We start from the raw sequence: 22,984 nt of genomic DNA, 5'->3' as shown, positions 1-22,984 counted from the left end.
AATCTCCTTCAACTGGTGAATGGAAAAGTATGATAGGTACATCCATACAAAGGACTACTATTCAGCAATGCAAATGAAAGAACTATTTATTCATGCAACAATGTGGTTCAATCTCAAATGCATTATGTTAAGTGAAAGAAGCCAGACTCAAAAGGCTCCATGCTGTATGATTCCATTTATACAATATTCTGGTTGAGACAAAACTGTAGACAGAAAAAAGATGAGTGGTTTTCAGAAACTTGGGGTTAATTGCAAAGAAGTATGAGAATTTTATAGGTGATGAAGATATTCTATAACTTGATTGTGGTGGTGGTTGTGTGCATAGAGCTATTTTCTGAAAAGGTTGTGTATCTTAATAAACTTGACATGTGGGGTGTGTGTGTGTGCATGCGCGCGCGCGCGTGTGTGTGTGTGTGTGTGTGTGTGTAGGGGTGTGTATTACACATACATGCACATGCAAGACCCTGGAGGAGACAGAAGGAAGGAAGATCACAGGTGTGGCTGACCTGATCAGAAAAGCGTGCTTTGTCCTCTGAGGCTGAGGGGAAGCATTTAAAAACAGGTGTAAATCCTGATAAACGTGTGAGGGCTGGTGGGGCAGGCTGGCCTGGAGAGGGACTCAGACTCACCCATTTGTGGGGCTATAAGGCTTTTCCTAGCATGCTCAGCAGCCACGGGCTCAGCAGTTGGGAAACTGCAGTAGTGCAGGTGAGTCATCAGTTTGATGTAAGATCAGGGATTTGTGAGATGAAGGTAACAAGATACAGGACAATAGGATTAAGGCTATTGGAGGGAGGCTGGTTAACCATGTGGTCTAGGTTAAGGACATGTGACCAGGGAGGAGCTGTCAGACTGGGGGGACACACAGCTGCCTAACCCAGGCCTCTGCATAGGAACTACCTATGATGTGCAAAGATGCTCTAGGGACCATCATGATGTGCAAAGGCCTGCTTCTGAATGGGAGGGAATTTATGATTTATGGAGAGCAGCATTCAGGAGTTCAGTCACCCAAACTCACAAAAGCAATAACGTAACCTGAGAGGCAGGCAGGGCAAGAGCCTGATCTGACAACAGAAGCTCAGGTCTCTTTCCTAACTCTGCTGTTCCCTGGGAAATGACTGGTGAACTTCTGATTTTGTTTGGCTGATATGACCAAAGATAGATTACCAAGGCATAAACACCAGGTGAAATTAAGCATACTATATGCTTGGATGCAATTTTTCCACAAACATGTAAGACAGAAGTTCTAAGACATGACTACAACGCCAATGTTATTGTCTGGGGAAATAGAGGGAGGGCTCAGAAAAGGGACTGGGAGGGCCAGTTTACCCAATCCTGCACGAAAGGAAGAATGCTCCATGGTTTTCTAGAAGGAGAAAATTCAGAGTGAACATCTTGGCATCAGGAAGGACAAAGGAAGACAAGTCATGTCATAGAAAATGTCTGCGATGTTTGGGTCCACATGACTGAAGAGCAGGCAAGCTACCTCCCGCTAACAGTCTGGACCTTAGCAGCTGTCCCCAACACCTGGTTCTAACAATGCACACTATCCAACCCCTTATAGTAATTGCTCATGGAAGTAAGACCTAGCTTGTCAATTATAGGTGTTTATATTGCACTGAAATTCATGCACTGTGGGGGTTGGGGAGGTCCCTCAGCCCGGCCTGCACCCTCTTGCAGTCCGGGAGCCCTTGGGGGATGTCCGACTGCCAGCTTAGCACTGCTGCAGAGGCAGGAGAGACTCCCGCCACCACCTCTGCACTCGCCAGCCTGGCTTCTGGCTGAGCCTATGGTAGTGCACTGACCACCAGGGGGCAGCTCCTGCATTGAGTGTCTGCCCCCTGGTGGTCAGTGTGTGGCATAGTGACTTGTCGTGACCATCTGAGCATCTGGACCAGGGACATGCATCATTTCCCTTGATTGCCAGAGCCTGGTTCAGTGCTGTACACAATGTCATGGAAAATCAGCTTGAAAATACATATGGAAATAAATTGGTCCTCCAGGCTTCCTGTGTGCAAGGTGCAATTTGGTACAAGATACGCTGTGAACAAATGTGTCACAGGCACACACAGCACTGCCCGGTGACTGGCCCCAGATCAGTCACTCACAGCCACAACGGTTTTCAGAAAACCACAGATCCCGCTCTCAGAAGTGGAGCCCTGAAGAGCTAAAAGCAGCTCAACCCAGGAAACTCCTTAATGCTTTCACTTTTAGAACCATAATGTGTCACGTTCCACACCACAGTAATGTGGATCGTTGATTTATGGGAGATGTAGGTCAGTTTCTCAGGTGAGAATCTGTGACATGCTCCCCAGTTGACTCTTCTGCATATTAACTCTGTAAATACCATGTGACATGCACACAGGGTACTATGCTATGAGGTGCTGGGCTTCAGAGTAGACATGAGACTCTCCAATACAATGAACACCCACTAATAACTTATAATATAGGCTCATTTCCAAATATTAAAAGGACTAAAAGTTGGGCTGCCATGTGTATGGGCAGGGAGTATATGGGAAATCTCTGTAGCTTTTGCCCAATTTTGCTGTGAACCTAAAATTGCTTTAAAAAATAAAGATTAGCCGAAACCAGTTTGGCTCAGTGGATAGAGCGTCGGCCTGCGGACTGAAGGGTCCCAGGTTCGATTCCGGTCAAGGGCATATACCTCGGTTGCGGGCACATCCCCGGTAGGAGATGTGCAGAAGGCAGCTGATCGATGTTTCTCTCTCATCGATGTTTCTAACTCTCTATCTCTCTCCCTTCCTCTCTGTAAAAAAATCAATAAAATATATTTTTTTAAAAAGATTAGCCCTGGCCGGTTTGGCTCAGTGGATAGAGCATCGGCCTGCGGACTCAAGGGTCCTGGGTTCGATTCCGGTCAGGGGCATGTACCTTGGTTGTGGTATATCCCCAGTGGGGAGTGTGCAGGAGGCAGCTGATCAATGTTTCTAGCTCTCTATCCCTCTCCCTTCCTCTCTGTAAAAAAAATCAATAAAACATATTTAAAAAAATAAAATAAAATAAAGATTAAAAAAAAAAAGTTGACCTGCCTAAGATGATGCAGATGAAATGTGCCTCTCTGCATCTTTTCTCTCTACATGGATCCCCCGCCTTTTACCCTCTACTCATTCCAGCCTGACCACCTCTGTGCAACGTCAGTGAAGCAGGGCCCTGCTCCAGACTCCTATAGCCCAATGTACACTGACTGTGACAATATTAGGACATTTCTACCACCCTACACTGTGACCAGCTATTCTCTTGTTTGGCCCTAGTGAATCACACACACACACACACACACACATAACTGGCTGTTCATTGCCATGCCTCTTCCTATAGCATGGTGCCCGGCACTCTGTAGGTATGGAACCAAATTTGTTAGATGACTGACTGAGTGAGTGAATGAATGAATGAGATTATCCCTAGCTGTTTTGGCTCAGTGGATAGAGTATCAGCCTGCGGACTGAAGGGTACCGGGTTCGATTCCAGTCAAGGGCACATGCTTGGGATGCAGGCTCGATCCTCAGTAGGGGGGCGTGCAGGAGGCAACCGATCAGTAATTCTCTCATCACTGATGTTTCTCTCTTTCTCTCTCTCTCTCTTCCTCTCTAAATTAAATTATATCTATATATAAATGAATGAGATTAACATTAGATGAAGTGTGCTGGGAGGAAGGATAGACAAAATGGCTGAACCTCTGCTTTACACACACCCAGATATTCCTTAGAGAGACCATTTCTCCTTCTCCGAGGCACAGGAATCCAGACTCTCATCTACTCAATCTGTTACTGTGGTCAGTACTCGGAACCGATAAATTGATCACTTCCAGTTCCAGTAGACCAAGGAAACCATGGAAACTGCCATCTGAAGTATCGTGTCGATGGCAGGCATAAGGAAAGCAGAAGCCACACTAGGTCTTTCAAACAGAGGGGATTTCATGCAGGGAATTGACGGCAGAGGTTTGGAAAGGCTGAAGGAGGGCCCTTGAGATACCCAGGTATTAGTAAACACAGGAAGCAGCTACTAACCTTAGGGCTAGGGGAACACAAGGGAAGAGATGGTGTTACCAGAACCTAGAAGCTTTGATGGGGGACCCCCCACGGCTGGTGCCTGGCCCTCTGATGGGGCTGCTGCGTGGCGGCTGCTTGGACTTCTGAGGGGGACGCTGCTTGGCTGGTGGTGGTCGGACCTCTGGACGGGGTCGTGGCTGACGCTCAGACCTTGGAGGGGACCGTGGCTCAGACCTCGGAGGGGACCGTGGCTTGGCTGGTGCTCTGACCACCGCGGGGGGTGCAGCTGGCTGAATCTTGGGCCTCTGGGGGGACGTTGCACGGCGCCTGGTTCTGAGAGGGCCAAAAGAAGCTGGAGGCTGGAGCCATGGCTCTCCTCTGCTGCTTAAGGGATGCTGACAGGAGCTGGAAACAGGGAGGCAGGCCCTGCTCCCCCTCCCACCTTCCAGTCTCCCTCTAGCACCTTCCGATGGCAGAACCTAACCCAGATCCGACGGTCAGGGGACTGGGGGAAGAGCCGCCTGCAGAGTCCCAGCCCCAGCATCACAGAGTAGAGTAGAAAGGTAGGGGTACAGAGGTGGGGGGTGGCTTGGAGCTGAGAGACGACAGGCCAACGCCCAGCCCAGGTGCCGGCCCCTTACCTGGTCCTCTGGCAGGCACAGCAGATCCAGTCCTCTTCTTTCTTCTGGTAGAAGCAGCCACTTTTGCAGATGCTGTACTTCCGGTCCACAATCTCACGTTTGGAGTTGAGGAAGGTGAATGGCGGGCAGCAACGTATGCTGAACTGCTCAGAAAACTTCTGGTTCTTGGAGAGTCTGGGACCCTCCTTACCCGTTTTCTGACTCATCTCACTGGAAGTCATCCATGCGGGGGGGGGACAGAAACAGCAGGTCAGGTGAGAGAGTGTTCTACTCAGGAATGCACCCCTGCTACTCCCAGAGCTGTCTTATGCAACAAAAACCTGAAGTAGCAAGTTCCTACCCAAGTATGGAGAACAACTAAATTAAGGGTTGATTAATTTTTGTATATTTTTTGTTTTCTGGAAATGGACTCTTTTTCCCATATGTTTAATGATCCATTTAAGATAGAAAAAGATATTACAAAGCCAAACATTACGGAGCACCTAGTGTATGGTGGTTGCTTTATATACGTCACCTCGTTGTTATAACATATGGCATTGTCAACAAACTACAGATGAGAGAAGCTAAGAAACATGACCAAGTTCATAAAGCCTGTGAGAGGCAGACAGAGGATTTGAACCCATGCCTCTCTGACTCCAAAATCCTGTGCCTTTTGACCAGGCCCAGCACTATCTGTGCTCCCTGTGCTCAGCCCTTCTCTCCCAGCAGCAGGGGGCCAGGCGCTGGGCCCAGACTGGACTTTGGGGGACTGAGATGGGCCCAGAGAAGGGATAGTCTGCATAGATGTGCATGGGTCCTGGGCTGAAAAAGACTGAAAGTTGGGGAAAGAGCTCAATGAAGAAGGAAAGGTAGAGAACGGCATTTGGAGACCTCCACAGTGTGCATATGCAGCAAGGACTTCCCCAGCAAGCAAGAAAGCCCACAGTGGGGAACTAGAATGTAAACTCAGAGAGGGTCCTGAAGGGAGAATGACAGACAGGTGTTTCCCTCTGTTCCCCCACCACCTGGCCTTAGCAGGTTTTAAAATCTACACTCACTGTTGAAAATAAAATATTTTGGATGAATGGAAATAATACAAATTCTGCCCAGCTGGCGTGGCTCAGTGGTTGAATGTCAACCTGTGAACCAGGAGGTCACGGTTCGATGCCCAGTCAGAGCACATATAGTTACAGCCCCCTTTATAGTTTATATATTTTCATCTTCTCTCGTTTTTCTTGATTAATCTTGCCAGAAGTCATCTCCTTTATATTCTTTTCAGAAGCAAACTCCTGGTTTTCTTGCTTATCTTGGCCCATTTTTTTTCTAGTTCATGAATTTCTGTATGCATTTATTATTTTTCAGTTTCTTTTCTCTTATGCTCTTGTTCTATTTCTCTATTCTTGAATCCAATGCTTCTCACATAGGCATTTATGACTGTAACTTTTCCATTAAATACAACTTTAGTTGCATACCAAAAGTATTAACATAAATCATTTTCACTTCATTTTAAATATGGATGAGTTCTTTGATTCATCAATTCTCTTTAAAAATCTGTTATAAAATTTCCAAGTGTATGGAATTAATTTCGTTATATTGACTTCTGATTCTAATGCATTCTAGTCAGAAAGGAGTGTATATGATCATGACTCTTTGATATTTGTTGAGATTTTCTTCATAATGTCCTAGTATATATTCAGCATTGTTCCACGTTCCACATGTGCTTGGAAAAAAATGTGCATTTTGGAAACAATTTGGGGTTATCTAACGAAGATAAAAGTATGCACAAAATACAGTGTAGCCATCTATTCTTGGGCACAGCAGCCACCTTGGATGGTGGCTCAACCATGAAGATGAAGCCTCAGGGTGGAGCACAAAACCTGGAGGAGCCCGAATTCGTGGTGACAGTGGAGCTGCTGTTTCCACCTGGACTCTAAACCTGGACTCTTGAACACTGTACACCTTTACATGAGACAATTCCTTCTCAAAGTGGACAAGAGTATAGGGAACCTGAAAGTCCTCATGGCAAGGAGGAAGGGGTGGCTGGTCTAGGTCATGTCCTCTTCTGCTAGACTCTGCTACAGGGTACCTGTGTGGTCTCACCTGGCCCCTGGCATGAATGACACATTACCACTTACCACCTGACCCCACCAAAGCCACTGGTCCCTACTCAGCAGCCTCCTATTGTGATCCAGCTGTCCTCTCAGCCCCTACACCTCCGCTCCAGGTAACTTCCGGGTCCCACGCATGCCATGCACTACATATGGGGAATCAAGAGCCCTTTCTTGGGGCCACTGGCCTAGACAGCTCCTCCCAGCCCCCCCAAAAAGCTGTGTACTCACTCAGGGGATGAGGGCAGGCATCCTCCAAGGGCCTGCAATCTGCCCCCACTATTCCTGTTGAAGTGTGTCAGTAGGACCCACCACACACACTTCCAAATCTGTCTGGACATTTCTACACCATGCCACACCCCGCCCTGATCTTGGGGTTTCATCTGAAGAAAAGCGAGAACATGGCCGCCTGCCTCCTTCAGTTTCTCTCCCCATGAATGTGCGCCACAGTGGACAGAATTCTTCCACAAACTCACCAGGTGGAAAGGCTTGAGCGCAGGAGGCCATGCTCCCTCCCAGGCCGTTCCTTCCCTCCCCAGCCCCCCCCCTCCCCCCCCCCCGTACATGGCTATCACTTCTCACTGAAACCACCGGCCACCCTCTCTGCCTTCAAGTGGTTGGGAATAATTGTAAGGAAAAGATGGAAGTAACCAGAAATTGGCATTTTCATAGAACAAGATGAAATGTCTAGCATTAAAAGCACTATTACTTCAAAACATGAAGAATTAACTTCAAGTGCTTAAAATATTTATAAATTTTTAATGAATTTCTATTAGATCTTGCCTCCATTTCACAATGTAATATTTATTCTCTGAAAATCAAAGCCCTTGAGAGCAATAAAAGCAGTTAACCTTTCATTTTCTGAGAGGAGACAGAAATATAGTTACAGTAATAATGCATGAATATGGGTGAAAATAGTAAATGGAATTTTACTGACTGGTAAGCATAAGGAGGCAGCTGGGATATGTGATTTAAAAAAAAACAAACAGACTTAATTTTGCATATTACACAGAATCAGGGGATGGTCTTTCAAGACATTGCCAGAACAGAAAGCGTGAAGCATCCGTAACTCTATATATTTCTTAAAACCAGACTAGCTTATTAAAGGCGAGACTAGCCGAAACCGGTTTGGCTCAGTGGATAGAGCGTCGGCCTGCGGACTGAAGGGTCCCAGGTTCGATTCCGGTCAAGGGCATGTACCTGGGTTGCGGGCATATCCCCAGTGGGAGATGTGCAGGAGGCAGCTGATTGATGTTTCTCTCTCATCGATGTTTCTAACTCTCTATCTCTCTCCCTTCCTCTCTGTAAAAAATCAATAAAATATATTAAAAAAAAAAAAAAAGGCGAGACTATGGGCAAGGGAATCCTAGCATTTTTATAAAAACACAATGTAAGCAGTAAGGCTTTGACTTTATTTAATTATTAATATTCTTATACTTGATTTAATTATGGAAATATTAGATAGCTATTTGAAGAACAATATTAGGCAGCCATTTTTAAAGATGCTTATGAAGAGATTATGCTGACATAAGAAAATATTTCTGTAATATCAAGTGAAGGCAGCAGGAAGCTAGACTATTTCTTTTTTTAGTATTTTTTTTATCGATTTCAGAGAGGAAGGGAGAGGGAGAGTGAGTTGGAAACATCAATGATGAGAGAGAATCATTGATTGGCTGCCTCCTGCACACCACCTACTGAGTATTGAGCTTGCAACCCGGGCATGTGCCGTTGACCAGAATCAAACCTGGGACCCTTCAGTCCACTGAGCTAATCCAGCTAGGGCTAGACTATTCCTTGTATGTCATCAACTCCAGGGTCCAGCTGCAGCCAGTTGAGAGTCAGAGGCTGACCACATCAAGAGGGCTCCCAGCTTCCTCAGACACCTCCAGAGGGTCTAGGACAGAAGCCAGGGTGGCCTCGGCAGGAGAGAGACACACACTGAGACCCTGCCTTGAATAGATGAGACACTGATACTCTGGAGACTTCGAGCAATCTTAGGCCTAATTTCCAGGATGGCAAAGACTCTCTGAATTGTTGGTGGGAGCTATTAAGACAGTTGGGACCACAGTGGACCCACTGACAGTGCAGGCCAGGTAACACATGCAAAAAATATACACAGAAAAAGACGGAAGGTAGATGCAATAGTAACACCCAGCCACTCATTCAAATACTATTGAGTGCCCACTAAGTGCCAATTGTGAATAAGACAAAGTAGGTGCCTGTACTCATGGAGCTTGGGGAACAGTGAAGGGGACTCTAACAGATCATATTATGAACAAGGTAGTCAATGTCTAACTGAAGTGTGATTAAACTCCTGGGTGCTAGGAGTGAGGGGCTAGGGGAGGGTTCCGGAAGAAGAAACATTTAACTTGAGACCTAAAGGATGCGTGGGAACCACCCGGGTGTAGGGGAGGAGAGAATTGCAGACAGAAGGCGCTGAGACTTGACATGCTGAGGAAACCACAGAAGGGGGCGCGGCTGAATATCATGTGGGCCAGACAGCCCAGGGCCTTGATGGTGAGCTAGTGAATAGGAAGAATGGGAAGGCACGGAAAGGTCTTGACCAAAGGAGGTAAATCTTCCTGTTCATGTTCCGGGAAGATCACTCGGGCTTCTGGCAATGGAGACCAGGAGGCAGAAGTGGAAGCGAGAAGACCAGTGAGGGAGGATAGGAAATTCACCTAGGGCAGTGGCAGTGACGGTGGATCTTGGAAGTAAGACTTAAGGATGGATTGGGTGTAGAGTCCATTGGAAAGGACAGGGCAAGGAAGACAGCCAGGCTTTCGTCCTGAGCAAATGCCTAATAGAGCAGTTTACTGAGATGGAGGAGATAGGGGGAGGGGAGTGAGGGTTTAGTGGGACATTCATTTATTCAACAAATATTAATTGAACATCCACTTTGCGTCGAAAATATTAAAGCTGAGATGCTTATGAGGATCTAGTGCTGATGACTGGTCTGTAGTAGAAGCATTGGCCTAGGCCTCAAAATTGCTAAGGACCAGAGTATAACATGAGCAAGGAGCTAGGCAGGAAGACCAACAATGAACAGGGCTTGCAGATGGATTAATGGCAGGCAGGAAAGAAGAACAAACAGGATTTCTCCAAGGGGGCATTTTATAATGGAAAATAGATGAACTACTCAAAAGAGAGACAAAAATGAGAATAGATCCAAGACCCCAATTAGAATAATAACAGCAAATACATGTCAGGAGATACAAGCCAGACACATTTCAAAGACTTCACATATTCAATTCATTTAATCCTCACAACCTCACAATAGCACCGTTTTTGCACATGAGAAAGCTGAAGACATAGAGCTAGTAAGTGGGGGCCCCAAGATCTCAACCAAGGCAGACTGGTCACTATTTCTAATCTTGACACTATGCGGTTTCTAACAGTAGACATGAAGAGGAGGGAAGCAAATCAAAGATGATTTAATAGAACAGAAGATACTACAAAGCTGCAAGTTAAAAGAGCTGTACCTGTAGAGAAGAAAATATATGAACATATAAAAATATAAGGTGCTAATAACCAGAATGTTTACAGAAAAAAACTATATTTTTTAAAAAAACAGGCAAATAATAGAAAAAGATGAATCTATAAAAGCCAGTTATAATATACCAATAGGCTTAAGTCTGTAAGATTAAAAGAAAGAGAAATAAAAGCAAAGAAATGTCAATTCGTGCCCACTCCGACTGGCCCAAAAAAGAGGGGATGACATTAGCAAAGAATGGGGAAAAGGCTGCCAATCAGTGTGTTGGGGAGTGGGGGGGGGGGGGTTAGGGTTAGGGTTGGGGGGGTGGTTAGCAGCGTTCAGCTAACAAGGACTGGGCTGGAGCTGGGTTCAGTGAACCATCCAGGCTGCAAGCCCTGGGCTGTCAGAAGGATGCCTCCGACTTCCAACAAGTGAGGAGTGCACACGGATGCTCTGACCAGGAGCTGTTTTTGGAATAAAAATTAGGGGTTCAAAAGTTTCCCTTCACTTGAATCAGGGTGCTTTTCCCCAAAGAGCAGCGTCTTGTCAAAACCCAAAACTGATTTGAGGACCTGCAGGGGCTGTGAAAATAGGATCCTGACTGTCTTGGGGTTGACAACCTCCTTGGGAGACAAAACAACACCCTCACTGCTTTCTTTGGCTCCGGCAGCAAGGATAAATTAAAGCTGTCCAAGGACCACACTGCTCAGTCAGCTCTCTCACAGACTTGTGCGAAAGACCGTTCTGACTGAGCAAACACTGCCTGACTCGGGCTTTTCTAGAAAGGGAATACGTGTGACCCCAGGTGGGCATCCTTCGCACACAGCCAATATATCTGGCAAGTCTTTTAGGAATAGAAACCTTGCTCGTTATAGTGAAGCCAGATAAACATGTAAGAAGTCGCCGAAGCCGGTTTGGCTCAGTGGATAGAGCATCGGCCTGCGGACTGAAGGGTCCCGGGTTAGATTCGGTCAAGGGCATGTGCCTGGGTTGCGGGCACATCCCCGGTAGGAGATGTGCAGGAGGCAGCTGACCAATGTTTCTGACTCTCTAACTCTCTCCCTTCCTCTCTGTAAAAAATCAATAAAATATAGTTAAAAAAAAAAAAACATGTAAGAAGTAATTTTCTGAATGCAATTTTAATGACATTGTTTTTGTTACATCTAAAATTATACAATACATTGTTTTTTACCTTAATGGAATGTGAATTTGCACTAGAATGGTATGTGGATAAATAATTCCAAAATTTTCTACAGATGGGGCAAATGGGTCCAGGAAATGGAACCAAAGGTATGATTTGTCTCGTTTGTCATTTCCCCTACTCGAAAATTTCAGAGGCTCTCCCCAGTTACAGAGCAAAGTCCTTGCTTCTTAGTGAATATGGCCCACAGGACGCCTCCTGTCCACCTTGCCCCTTTATCTCTCACAACCACCCCACTCTGTAATAGGTCAGAAACATCCTGCTTGTGTGGTGAACGTCTATTCATCCTCAACAACCCAGCTGAGGTCTCACCTCATTAAAGGATGCACCCACTTTGGGGCTGTCTTTGTGACTTTTGCATATACTTCCATTGGTGGGCATGTCCCACTGGAAGAGTGTGGCTGCATGTCTGGGATCCCAGCTTGATCTCTTTAAGAGAAGGGCTTCTGTCTGAATCCCCAGGGCTCTGCTGTGCCCTCCACCCTTACTGAATTGAGTAGCTTTGCAATCCTCTGGGGTGGTATGTAGAAATCAGGTGGCTTTGGGTAGATTCTCAGTATGGTTATTTTAAGAATTAAGGTTTTAACGTAAGTGCTCTCTCCATAGACAATATTATTTTTCAATGTGTGCTTAGTTTTATAATCATTTGTCTTTCTTAATCTGTTTGTGATTTTAAAAATAAGAATTGTGTTTCTCCTTCTCTATGAAAATGATGGGGTTTTGAATGTACTCCCATGTAAGTAAACAAATCCTCTCTGGTAATTTTTCCTGGATAAAGGAGAGGCAAGCAATCGTCCAGATTTGCATTTGTTTATAGAAAAGCCTAAGGGTCAGTGTGGCCCATAGTCTGGGCAGGGGGCGAAGGGAAAGAACCCGGATTACCTGCTGGGCTGGTTGATTACTTTGCCGTGGGCTCTCCAAGGGCATCAGTCTCGGGGAGATGAAGAGACCAGGCCAGAGACAAGCTAAGATATGCACTGGATTGCTGACCACCCCTTTCGTTATTTTGTGTCCAAGGCCATTATCTGAGTCATCCAATGGCAGTTATATTTGTAGACTTCTTCGGTTGGATAAAAGGCCACTTATCTTTGTAATTTATATACCTCCATCTTTATATTTACCATGTTATATTGAAATTATCCATCTATTCAAAAAAACCAGAGGAGGAGTCAAGGGGGACTCCAAGGTATATAGTTTGAGTGACCAGGTGGGCAGTGGAAGCATCTGCTGGAGGAGAAGGTTTGGGGGAAGAAGCACAATCATGAGTTCAGTTTTGGATGCAGTGGAGTTGAGGCGTTAGAGGGGCATCTAGATGGAGACGTCAAGTGGAAAGTTCAGAGGAGACGTCCGGGCGGGAGATAGAATCTGAGAGTTGTTGGAGTGTAGGTGGCAATGAAGCCTTGATGGATGGAATTGCCTTGGTGGCAAAATGCTGGGTGAGAAGAGGATATAACTGTGCCGTAGGACACCCCCACATTTACAGTCTAGGTGGAGGAGGAGTGATTGGCAAGGAATAAAGAGAAAAGTCGGAGAGGAAGGAGGGACACTGGGACATATGAGCACGGGAGCCAAAGGGAAGGAGTGTTTCAAAAGAGGAAGTAGTCGACTTCGTAGAAAGATTCTGAGACACTGGTGGTGTGATATGAGGATATAAAGAGTACATTAGATTAAGAGACATGAAAGTAATTGGTGACTTTAGCAAGAATTGTTGCCATGGAATGTTTAAAAGAGAAATTGGATTAGAGGGTTTGTGGCGGGAATAGGAGCTGAGGATTTGGAGAGAAAAACTAAGTCAACTGAGGCCAGAGTTTGAGAATGAAGGGGGAGAGAGTCATGGAAGCTAGGAAGTAAGTGGTTTCCAGAGTTTAGTAGGGTGCCTAACATAGTAAGTTGAAAGAAAGGAAGGTCATGAATGAGACCCTAGATGTTTGCACTACTTGAATTAGAGAGGAGGCAGTTTCAAGTACTGGCAAGCTCCACAGTGTGCCAATGAATGGATGAGGCAGAGTGTACAGTACATGGGTTTGATAAAGGTAGACAAATGGTGGCTTAGGTCATAGTGTCTTAATGCACAGACATAGGGTTTTTCCCCCAAAATTTCTACTACCCAAACCTAGAAACACCTGGAATAGTTTTTTAAAGTGTTTAACTCTTATTAAAAATTGGATTGCTCAGTCTTTTGCTGAGCACTCGACTTGAACTTTCTGAACTAATGATCATTATACAGTAATCTACGTCAGGTCCAAAAGAGTGTAAGAGATTCACTGGTACCTGTATTTTCATCCGTACACATCTGGTGATTAGGTCTCTGTTATGAGCTTGTCTTGGTATCATTTGCTTCTTCTTCTTTTTTTTTCTTTTCCTAAAAGTGAAGCAGCAGAATGTGTTCTGGTTACTCAGGTTGTAGTCAATTCGAGTGCGTTGTGCACAGAGCTTCCCTCTCACATTCTGCATCCGATTCCTGACTTTTAAATGCTGTTGCTCCCGAGTCAAACGCTGCTCTCTTTCCCCTATGCCCATTCCTGCCACATGTGGACTCTAACTAGGGATTAACTATATTCTTCTATTTCCTGTATCTTGATGCTCTGGCATCTGGGGCCTTGCTGTTCCTGGAGAGACTGCCCCTCTCAAGGCTAATTAATTCTTAGACACAGCAAAGGACTCCCCTGTTCAGAGTGCCTTTTATATGCAAACTAACCAATCCAGAGCCTAAGCACACCAACTACCATTTTTGTTTTTTATCAAACTGTCACAGATTGCCCTGACTGGTTTGGCTCAGTGGATAGAGCATCAGCCTGGCGACTGATGGGTCCCAGGTTCGATTCCAGTCAAGGGCATGTACCTTGGTTGCGGGCCAAGTAGGGGGTGTGCAGGAGGCAGCTGATGGATGTTTCTCTCTTACCGATGTTTCTAACTCTCTATCCCTCTCCCTTTCTCTCTGTAAAAAAATCAATAAAATATATTAAAAAAAACAAACAAACTGTCACAGATTGAGCCATAATTCCTCTATCCTAATCATCCCAGAGCCAAGTACCAGATGACTCAGGTCAACTCTACACTCCAGAGTCCCCCACTGAACTTATTTAAACTTGCCCATCCTAAACCTGCTTACCCTGCTTACCCTGCCTGGCTCATTCATACCTGTACAAAGGTACAATAAAGTCTCTTGCTCATGCCTTCCAGCCCCTTCTGGCTCCTGGCAGACTCTAGTGCTTCCCCATCTAGCCCTCCATGGTCTGGCATGCCCTCTCCTCTTGGGAACTGTGAATAACAAACTAACTTTTCATTTAAAAAAAAATTTTTTTTTTTGAGAGACAGTTTAGAGAAACATCAGTATGAGCGTGAAACATCTATTGGCTTCCTCCTGCACACTCCCTACCAGGGATCGAGTGCACAACCTGGGCCCTGACCTGGAATCGAACCATAGAACCGGCAACCTTTCGGTGCACAGGAGCCACACCAGCCAGGGTAACAAACTATCTTTTCAATGGCAGTCATCTGATTTGCTGGCCTCACCAAACCTAGACAAAAACAAAATCCCAGGTACATTTTAAAATATATTGGTCCCTTAACCACAGTTAACACCAGGTTTTACCTAATGCATTGTAACAGAAGCACCAGAATCCAGAGCGACCTTCACAGCCATACAAGACGTCACTCCTGGAGTCCATGCGATGGTACCTAATCCTCGGGTTGGCAGTCTTCAGACTGTGGAAAGCAACTCAACTCCCAGCCACAAGACTCTCCTGGCCTGCAAGCCTTCCATGTCCTGACCCCAATTTTTTTGACTAAGTGTGAGGAGGCCCTTATTTTCCACCCCAGGATGGCTCATCACAGGAACACATAATCCTTCAAGTAGAAAACACTTTCTCCAACTCCAGGATGACTTTTACAGCTCAGATAAGGCAATTATAACAGCTGATGCTACATTTTCTCAAAAGCTGGGTTCCTCAACATTAAATAGCACCATTTGCAGAATCCCAAAGTTATAACCTAATTTCATATTTAGAAAAAATATATTTATCTACCTAATCCAGGGAATAGTCCTGTGAAAGCCATAATACATTCACTTAACTACAAAGATCATATAACAAATTAATCAACTCCCCCTCACTCAGATTTATGATAACATCAGAGTTTTTTTTGGGGGGGGGTGCTTTATATTTTTGTATCTAAAGAATCTATTTTAAGAATAATAAAACTGCCAGCCACCTCTGAACAGTTTTCCCACTTACGAGCAAACAAATGAAAGTTCCTTTTACCAGACACCCTGTCAGCGTGCTGAAGGCGGCCAGCGAGCCCGGAGCGGCTCGTCAGGACAGCTCTTATTGAACTGTATCTGTTTTCAGCAGAGGGTTTTGCTTAGAAAGAAATGATCACATTTATGACACTCATACTCACAGAGCAGCAGACATGAATCCAACACACACAAAGAATCTAAATTAAATACCTCACCATACACCTATCAAGTTCATGTACACATCATTATAATTACTATTTATAAGTAAGGGACAGCACTTACACACTTTGGTGAATATTGGGAATTATCAGAAAAAAAGCCCTGGATTTTTAATTTTTTTCACTTTCTTGTAATTTTAGGTACTCATTTAAAATCCTACTAACCACTAGATAAACAACATCTTGAATTAAAAATTTGTACAATCGGATTTAAGTGTGACTTTGTATATTTATGATCTATAATGCAAGCATAGTCCTTCCAAACTTCATAACCTGGACCTAATCATGAGAAAACATCAGACCAAACCCCAAGTGAGGGACATTTAACAAAATAACTCCTTGCCCTGGCCAGTGTAGAGCATTGGCCCGTGCACCCCAGGGGTCCACCTGAGGGTCCAGGTTTGATTCCTGGTCAAAGGAAGGTACCTACGTGGGTTGCAGATTTGACCCCAGCCCTGGTAGTCAGGGTACGTGTGGGAGACAACCAGTCAGTGTGTCTCTCTCATATCAATGTCTTCCACTCTAAAATCCTCAGGTGAGGATTATCAAAATAATAATAATAATAATAATAATAATAATAATAACTCCTCAAAATAATAACTAGTCGAGGCATGAAAGAGAATGACTGTCTTGGGTACTGTTCCAAAGTAATGGAGACTAAAGGACATGGTCACTAAAGGGGATGCATGATCCTGGACTGACTTCTGGGATAACTGGTGAAATCTAGTTGTGTGCAGAGTAGATAATAGTATTTTCTCCATGTTAATTTTTTTATTTTGTTCACATCTGTAATTTAATTTCAAATGGCTCAGAAAGAAATATGTATATGTGTATACAGAGAAAGAAAGGATAATAAAGCAAATGTAGTAACCTGTCAGCATTTGAGTAATCTGAATTTTTGTACTGCTTGTGATTTTTCTGTAAACATGAAGTAATTTTTATAATCCACTCACCAAGGCATTCTCCTGCTCTTCGGAATAAACATAAAATAGCATAGCTGCACATCTGACAATAGTCTGTTTTGTGCCTCCTGGATTTATTCATGTAGCATTAAAAATTCTTTTCCCCATGTTCTTCCTAGAACTTTAGCCAAGTTTATAACGTTATTCCCCTGACACATAATCTTTTCCTTTTTCTATCAACCACAAAACTGAAAATAAAAAGAAACACCTCTGTGATTTCTGAAATTCTGCTCAAGACAAAGCACGGATGTCTTTCCATTTAAGTTTTCTAGGAAACAATGTTCTTCCAAGATTGGGGCTGTGCTGTCCATCCCCTTCCCACCCACCCCCCCCACACACACACATAAAACCGGCTGTATGAAGGAAAGCGTTGTTCCTAGATAAGGAAAACTCATTTCAAATCATGATAAATTATAAAAGGAGAGAAAAAGAAGCAGCCAATAGTGCTGTTCAAGGAACAGGGGGCTTTAGACTGGAATGAGTTAGGGTCCAGAGCCCTTTCCCAGGCTCAGACAATTTCCAGGCAGTTGCCAGAACATTCCAGGAGGGCCCTCTGCACACATCTGAATAGCCTCGGTGTCCTCTGTGCTTGCGTTCTCCCTCCTTTTATGCCCTCCCACTCCTGGCAGCTATTCCAGGTTTCCCCTGGGACACAGTGAAACGGCCCACACACAAATGCGCACTTGCCACTGGAGATGAAGTACAACATGAAGTAAGATGAAAACCAACGGAATCCCCTTACCTTCAGGTAGCAGTTGTGTGAAACAGGTTCCACGTCTGTACCAGGCGCCTGAGAGGATGAGGCTACTCAATGCATGCGGAATATATAGGGAGGGATTATATATCCGGGTTTTTCATTACACAAGGTGTTTTTGATGGAATCTCAGCCAAGATTCACTTAAAAACAAAAGCTACACAAAGACTACAAAAAGGCCACACAAAGTTTCAACAAAAGGCTAAAGAAAGAGCAAACAAAAGCCAAAGAAAGTTTAAACAAAGAGTGAAACAAAGACAACACAAAGGCCAAACAAAGACAAAACAAAGACTGAAACAAAGGGCAAAAGAAAATCTAAACAAAAGCTAAGTTACAACCACATTACACACAAACACACACATACACACAGTCACAAACCATATCTACACGTCAGCCCCACACTCTCATATCCCAGTCTCCCACCTCTCACATCCTACATCACACCCCATTCCAACGCCCTCACCAAGGCTCTCTCCATACTCACTTTCCCCAAATCAAACCACACACCAACTCACTCCACCAAACTACACATGCTTCTGCCAACGTGGCACCACCACAGCAGTCATCCCAGCTCCCACCGCGCTACACCTCACCGCACATGCCACAAGCCAAACCCACAAGCGACGAACAGAGTTGGAACCACACTGACAAATCCCTGCCTTTGGAATCTCTTTCCACACTCTACTCAGAGTAAACACGCACCCTCCCTAACACTCCCTACATACACAAACATGCATATATACACACATCCAAGACTAGCATGCATACATGCATGCCCTCACACAATTTAGCAAGAGTACCTCAGTGTAGTTACTACTGAGATTAGATCTGGATTATTCTATAACAATTACCATTTACGTTCAAATTCATGAAAACTTTAAAAAATATCTATGATAGATGATTTCTGTAAATTAAGAACCTCATTTAATTAACAGAACACCCCATAATATTGACTTCAGTCTTGGACATGGCATTTTCTTATCATTTTCCTGGAGTTTGGGGGTTACACCATTGAATCCTGTAACTGTCCCTCGGTTAAAAGTCATGGATCCACCCTACCTGGTTTGGCTCAATGGATAGACCATCGAACCTGGGACTGGTTCAATTCCGGTCAGGGCACATGCCTGGGTTGCAGGCTGGAACCCTAGTAGGGGCATGCAGGAGGCAGCTGATTCATGATTCTCATCATTCATGTTTTAATCTCTCTCTCCCTCTCCCTTCTTCTCTGAAATAAAAATAAATAAATAAAATAAATGTCATGAATCCTACAACCAGTGCTTTTGCTAAATTTCATTCTATGTGGAGAATTACATACTAATGATTTGAAAGATGAAAGGATATTTCTGAAACTAATCCAACCAACAGTAGCTTTGCCTCTTGAATTCCCACAACTCCTTGCATGAGAGTGAGATTTACATGTCAACACTGTCATAAAGTTTCTTTCCAGGCTCTTGTCACAGTAATGCGAAAAGAATCATCCTAGGGGATCTTGAGGAGGCGATCCAAGAAGACTGAAAACATACCATGTAAATCTCATTGCACCCTAACTTCATGGCTACTTAAACATTCTTGATCTGTGTAACAAGGTACATACGTCTGCTGGTTGGTTCACTCCTGCTGTGAGGCCAGCACTTTGCCTGTACTGCATGGATGTGCGTGAGGGTTCGGGAGCAGAACAAGGTGGCTCAGAGCACGGGCTCTGGAGGACTCAGAGATAGTCACTAAGCCGGTTAGGATGTCACACTGGTTGGAACTGTGCCTGGCACACAGTGCTACATCCATGTTAGCTATTGTGGTCTGGCCCTAAAGAAGCTTGTGAAACAGTTGTAAGAACACATTTCCTACTTAGAAAACAACTGGCGATGTTGTCTAAATAGGTTTTGTTGGGGTTTTTTTGCACTTCATTTTATTTTTCAGGCTTTTCTTTTGCATTTTACTTTATAACTGAATTTATTAGGATGACACTAATAAAACTACATAGGTTTCAGGTGTACAATTCCATAATACAGCAACTATATATTGTATTGTGTTCACCAACCCAAGTAAAATCCCCTTCCATCACCATTTATCCCCTCTGTACCCTCTTCTCCTCCCCCACCCCCTTTCTCTCTGGTGAATTCAGATTATTTTAAAAGTACAAGATAGAGTGGGTAGATTATAGAGATAACCTCTTCCCTAAAGGACTCCTCTGCTTCTCAAACCTTTCTAACAAACGTCCTTACTGGCAAACCTTGTCAAGTCCTGTCTTTGACCTTCTACTCCATGATATATGGAGTGATGCACAATTTATGCAACCAAAGTATGGAGTTCCCACAGAACACTCATTATGCCGTCTCTCTTTACTCCTATTTAAATTTGGGTGTTTGCCCCTCATGCAGTGGTGTTCTCAGTCCCAGACAGACAGTGTAGGAGCCACACCTGAGTCAGGGGCACTTCTTTGAATGGCAACTTTGTGTTCCACAGAGGGCACCACCTCCTAGAACTTCAAGTGGATTCGTGGCCAAAATTAAATGACTTGCTAACGTTACAGATAATTTCTCCACAGAAACTCTGGCTGCCACCGACAATCCCCCCATGTTATGGGCTGAATTGTGCCCCCTCCAAATTCACAGGCTGCAGACCTAACTCCCAGACCTTACTTAGAAATGGGCCTTTTCAAAGGTAATCAAGTGAAAATGAGGTTAGGGTGGGTCACTGATGTCCTATAAAAAAAAAAGACATTGGCCCTAGCCGGTTTGGATCAGTGGATAGAGCATCTGCCTGCGGACTGGAGGGTCTCAGGTTTGATTCCAGCCAAGGGCACATGCCTGGGTTGTGGGCTTGATCCCCAGTAGGGGGTGTGCAGAAGGCAGCCAATCAGTGATTCTCTCTCATCACTGATGTTTCTATCTCTCTCCCTCTCCCTTCCTCTGTGAAATCAATAAAATATAATGTTTTTTAAAAAGAAGACATTGGATACAGAGACATTCATGGAGGGGAGTCAATGTGAAGACACATGGAGGCGATGGTCATTTACAAGCCAACGAGAGTCACCTGGGACGTACCTTCTCTCCAGCCCTCCAGAGGAACCAACCTGCTGACATCTTCTGCTTGGACTTCCAGCCTGGAGAACTGCTGTTTAAGCCACTCAGTGATACTATGTGGTACTATGTAATGGCAGCCCTAGCAAACGAATACATCAGTTACTGTAACTACTTTTTTAATTCATTTTGATGAGTATTTATCAAAATATTTGCACAAAGTTATAATGCATCAAAAAGCTTATGAGAAACAATAGTCCCTTTTGCACTTCATCCCACTCCATAATCCCACTCACCAAAGGCAACACGTTCAACAAATTTTAGCTATTTTTCTCTATTCATTTCCATACTGTTAAAAATTCAAACAGCTACATATATGCTTGCTTATTATAGACTATTGGCTCCCAATTGAGGTTTAATTTTCTTACACTCTCCTCCTTTCTCTCCCTCTCCCCTTACCAACTGAATGTAGTTATACCTGTCAATATTTATATTATTATCAATAAGTAAATATCTTTCCTACACAACTTTGTAATCAATTATGATAACTGCATTTCTTTATATAAATTTGTTTTTCCTGGAGTTAATAATTGTTCTATTTTGCTTTCATTTATTTTAATTTGCTTAGTGTTTTATTTCTCACTTTTTTAAATATTCCAACAGACTTGTCAAATAACTATCAATTTTTCAAATATTCCAATCTATCAAATAACTGTTTACTTCTATTGTCTTCGTAATCTGTTCTCTTGCTCGACTTTTGGACTGGTTGCTCTCAAAGTCTGGTGCGGGACTGAAACTTCCCTGCACTTTTTTGCCATAAGGATCACCTATGTCGTGGATCCCATGTCATTCTCATTTTTTGTCTGCTCCCTCATTTTCTGAAGTACACTCTCTAGTGCCATCATTGGAAAGAGCACGCGTTAAGTGAATTTTGTTTTAGTTCTTGCATACCTGAAAGCTGCTTTATTCTACCCTCACATTTGATTGCCTTGTTGGGTATAGAATTCCAGATTGAAAATTATTCTCCCTCAAAATTGTGGATGCATCGTTTTTCCATATTTTTGGAAGAAACAGTATGTGTTGTTCACCTGCCACTTTTAACCAAAAACACAGTAATTGTTTTATTGTAATATAACATACACGTACTATAGAATTCAAAATATTAGGCATAAAATGTAGAGCTTTTAAAATATATTTAAGGGTGTAGAAACATCACCACTATCAAATTCTCTGACATTTTCATTACTTTAAAAATAAATCCGTACTCATTCACAGTGAAACATACACTATTTCATATGAGTGTAGAAAGATTCAAGCAGAAAAAGGCCTGGAGGGTATGACATCGTTATGGAGATTGGTGAAGGTAAGTGTGAAATGAGTGGGTCATTTATAGAGGGACGTTATCTTAGGAAAGACTCTGACGAGATAAGGACATCTCTATTATTTCACCCTAAAGCTTCAATGTACATGAAGTCATCCACAATTAGAGCATTGTTGTTTAGCTAACAAAACCTTGTGTCACAATGTGTTGTAAAAATTGTTTTTTTTTTTATTTAAAAGACTTAAAAAACAAGCCAAAGATTTTCAGGTTCATGACAAAAATGCTATTTTTTTTCCTGTAGAAATATGGAAAAAAATGAGTTTTATGAATAGCTGTAAGACCATTTAATTATTTCAAGGTATATAGTGAATTGGTTGATCAAAACTGAAAGAAACAAACCTAAATGGGTCTTCATTTGTCCTTTAATCCTAACTTTCAGAGCAGATCTGTCTCCATCGAGACTTTGACCTTGATCTTAGAGCTTTTTAGCTACAGTCCCCAACTTTGGTAAATAGAAGAATACAGCACCAGCTGAGCTGCCAGCAGCTCAGACAAAGCCTCTGTGTTCCCAAGCTCCAGACTCTCTCCCCTCTCCTCTCCCTCTCCTCTTCCTCTCTCCTATCCTCCGCCCAGTCAGAATTGTGAATTGTTTGGCCACTAATGACCTGCGGAATAATGTACATTATAGTCCTTAATTAAGGGACTGGGCTTTATCCAACTTGCTGTTAAAACTCACTCTTGCCCTAGCCAGTTTGGCTCTGCGGATAGAGCTTTGGCCTGTAGCCCGAAGGATCCCAGGTTCTATTCTGGTCAAGGGCACGTACTACATTTGCAGGCTCCTCCCTGGCCCAGGCTCGGGCAAGAGGCAACCAATCGATTTTCTCTCACATCGATGCTTCTGTCTTTCTCTCTAAAAATCAATGGAAAAATATCCTCGGGTGAGGATTAAAAAACACACACACACACAAAAAAACACTCACTCTTAAGGTGACATGCTTCTCCTATTCAACTTTCTGAGCCCAATTCGTGGATTTTACCCCTTGTATCATTACTATTAG

The 22,984-nt window shown here is 43.8% G+C and overlaps 1 protein-coding gene across 6 annotated transcripts in view; it reads right to left on the bottom strand.

Moving 5' to 3' along the window:
• The window catches only part of LOC118668364 (myelin associated oligodendrocyte basic protein), a 31,940-nt gene extending 12,311 nt beyond the window's left edge, over nt 1-19,629 (bottom strand). For 2 of the 6 annotated variants that reach the window (XR_004971635.1, XM_036333234.1), the window contains exons 1-4: nt 17,574-19,629; nt 13,683-13,773; nt 4,649-4,858; nt 4,071-4,340 (exon numbers count right to left, since the gene is read on the bottom strand). Coding sequence is in view for 2 of the 6 variants with exons in the window: in XM_036333234.1 (XP_036189127.1) it covers nt 4,071-4,340; nt 4,649-4,854 (476 nt within the window). In the remaining 4 variants the exon portion in view is untranslated. Of the gene's footprint in view, nt 1-4,060; nt 4,341-4,648; nt 4,859-13,682; nt 13,774-15,006; nt 17,130-17,573 lie in introns of those variants that run through there. The other 4 variants (XR_004971636.1, XM_036333235.1, XR_004971637.1 and 1 more) reach the window with 4 other exon arrangements.
• Nucleotides 19,630-22,984: the final 3,355 nt, after the last annotated feature.

Source organism: Myotis myotis, unplaced genomic scaffold (genome assembly GCF_014108235.1).
Source record: "Myotis myotis isolate mMyoMyo1 unplaced genomic scaffold, mMyoMyo1.p scaffold_m19_p_13, whole genome shotgun sequence".
Lineage (NCBI taxonomy): Eukaryota > Metazoa > Chordata > Mammalia > Chiroptera > Vespertilionidae > Myotis > Myotis myotis.
Note: the sequence above shows the minus strand (reverse complement) of the source record. Positions and strands in the feature narration are given on the sequence as shown.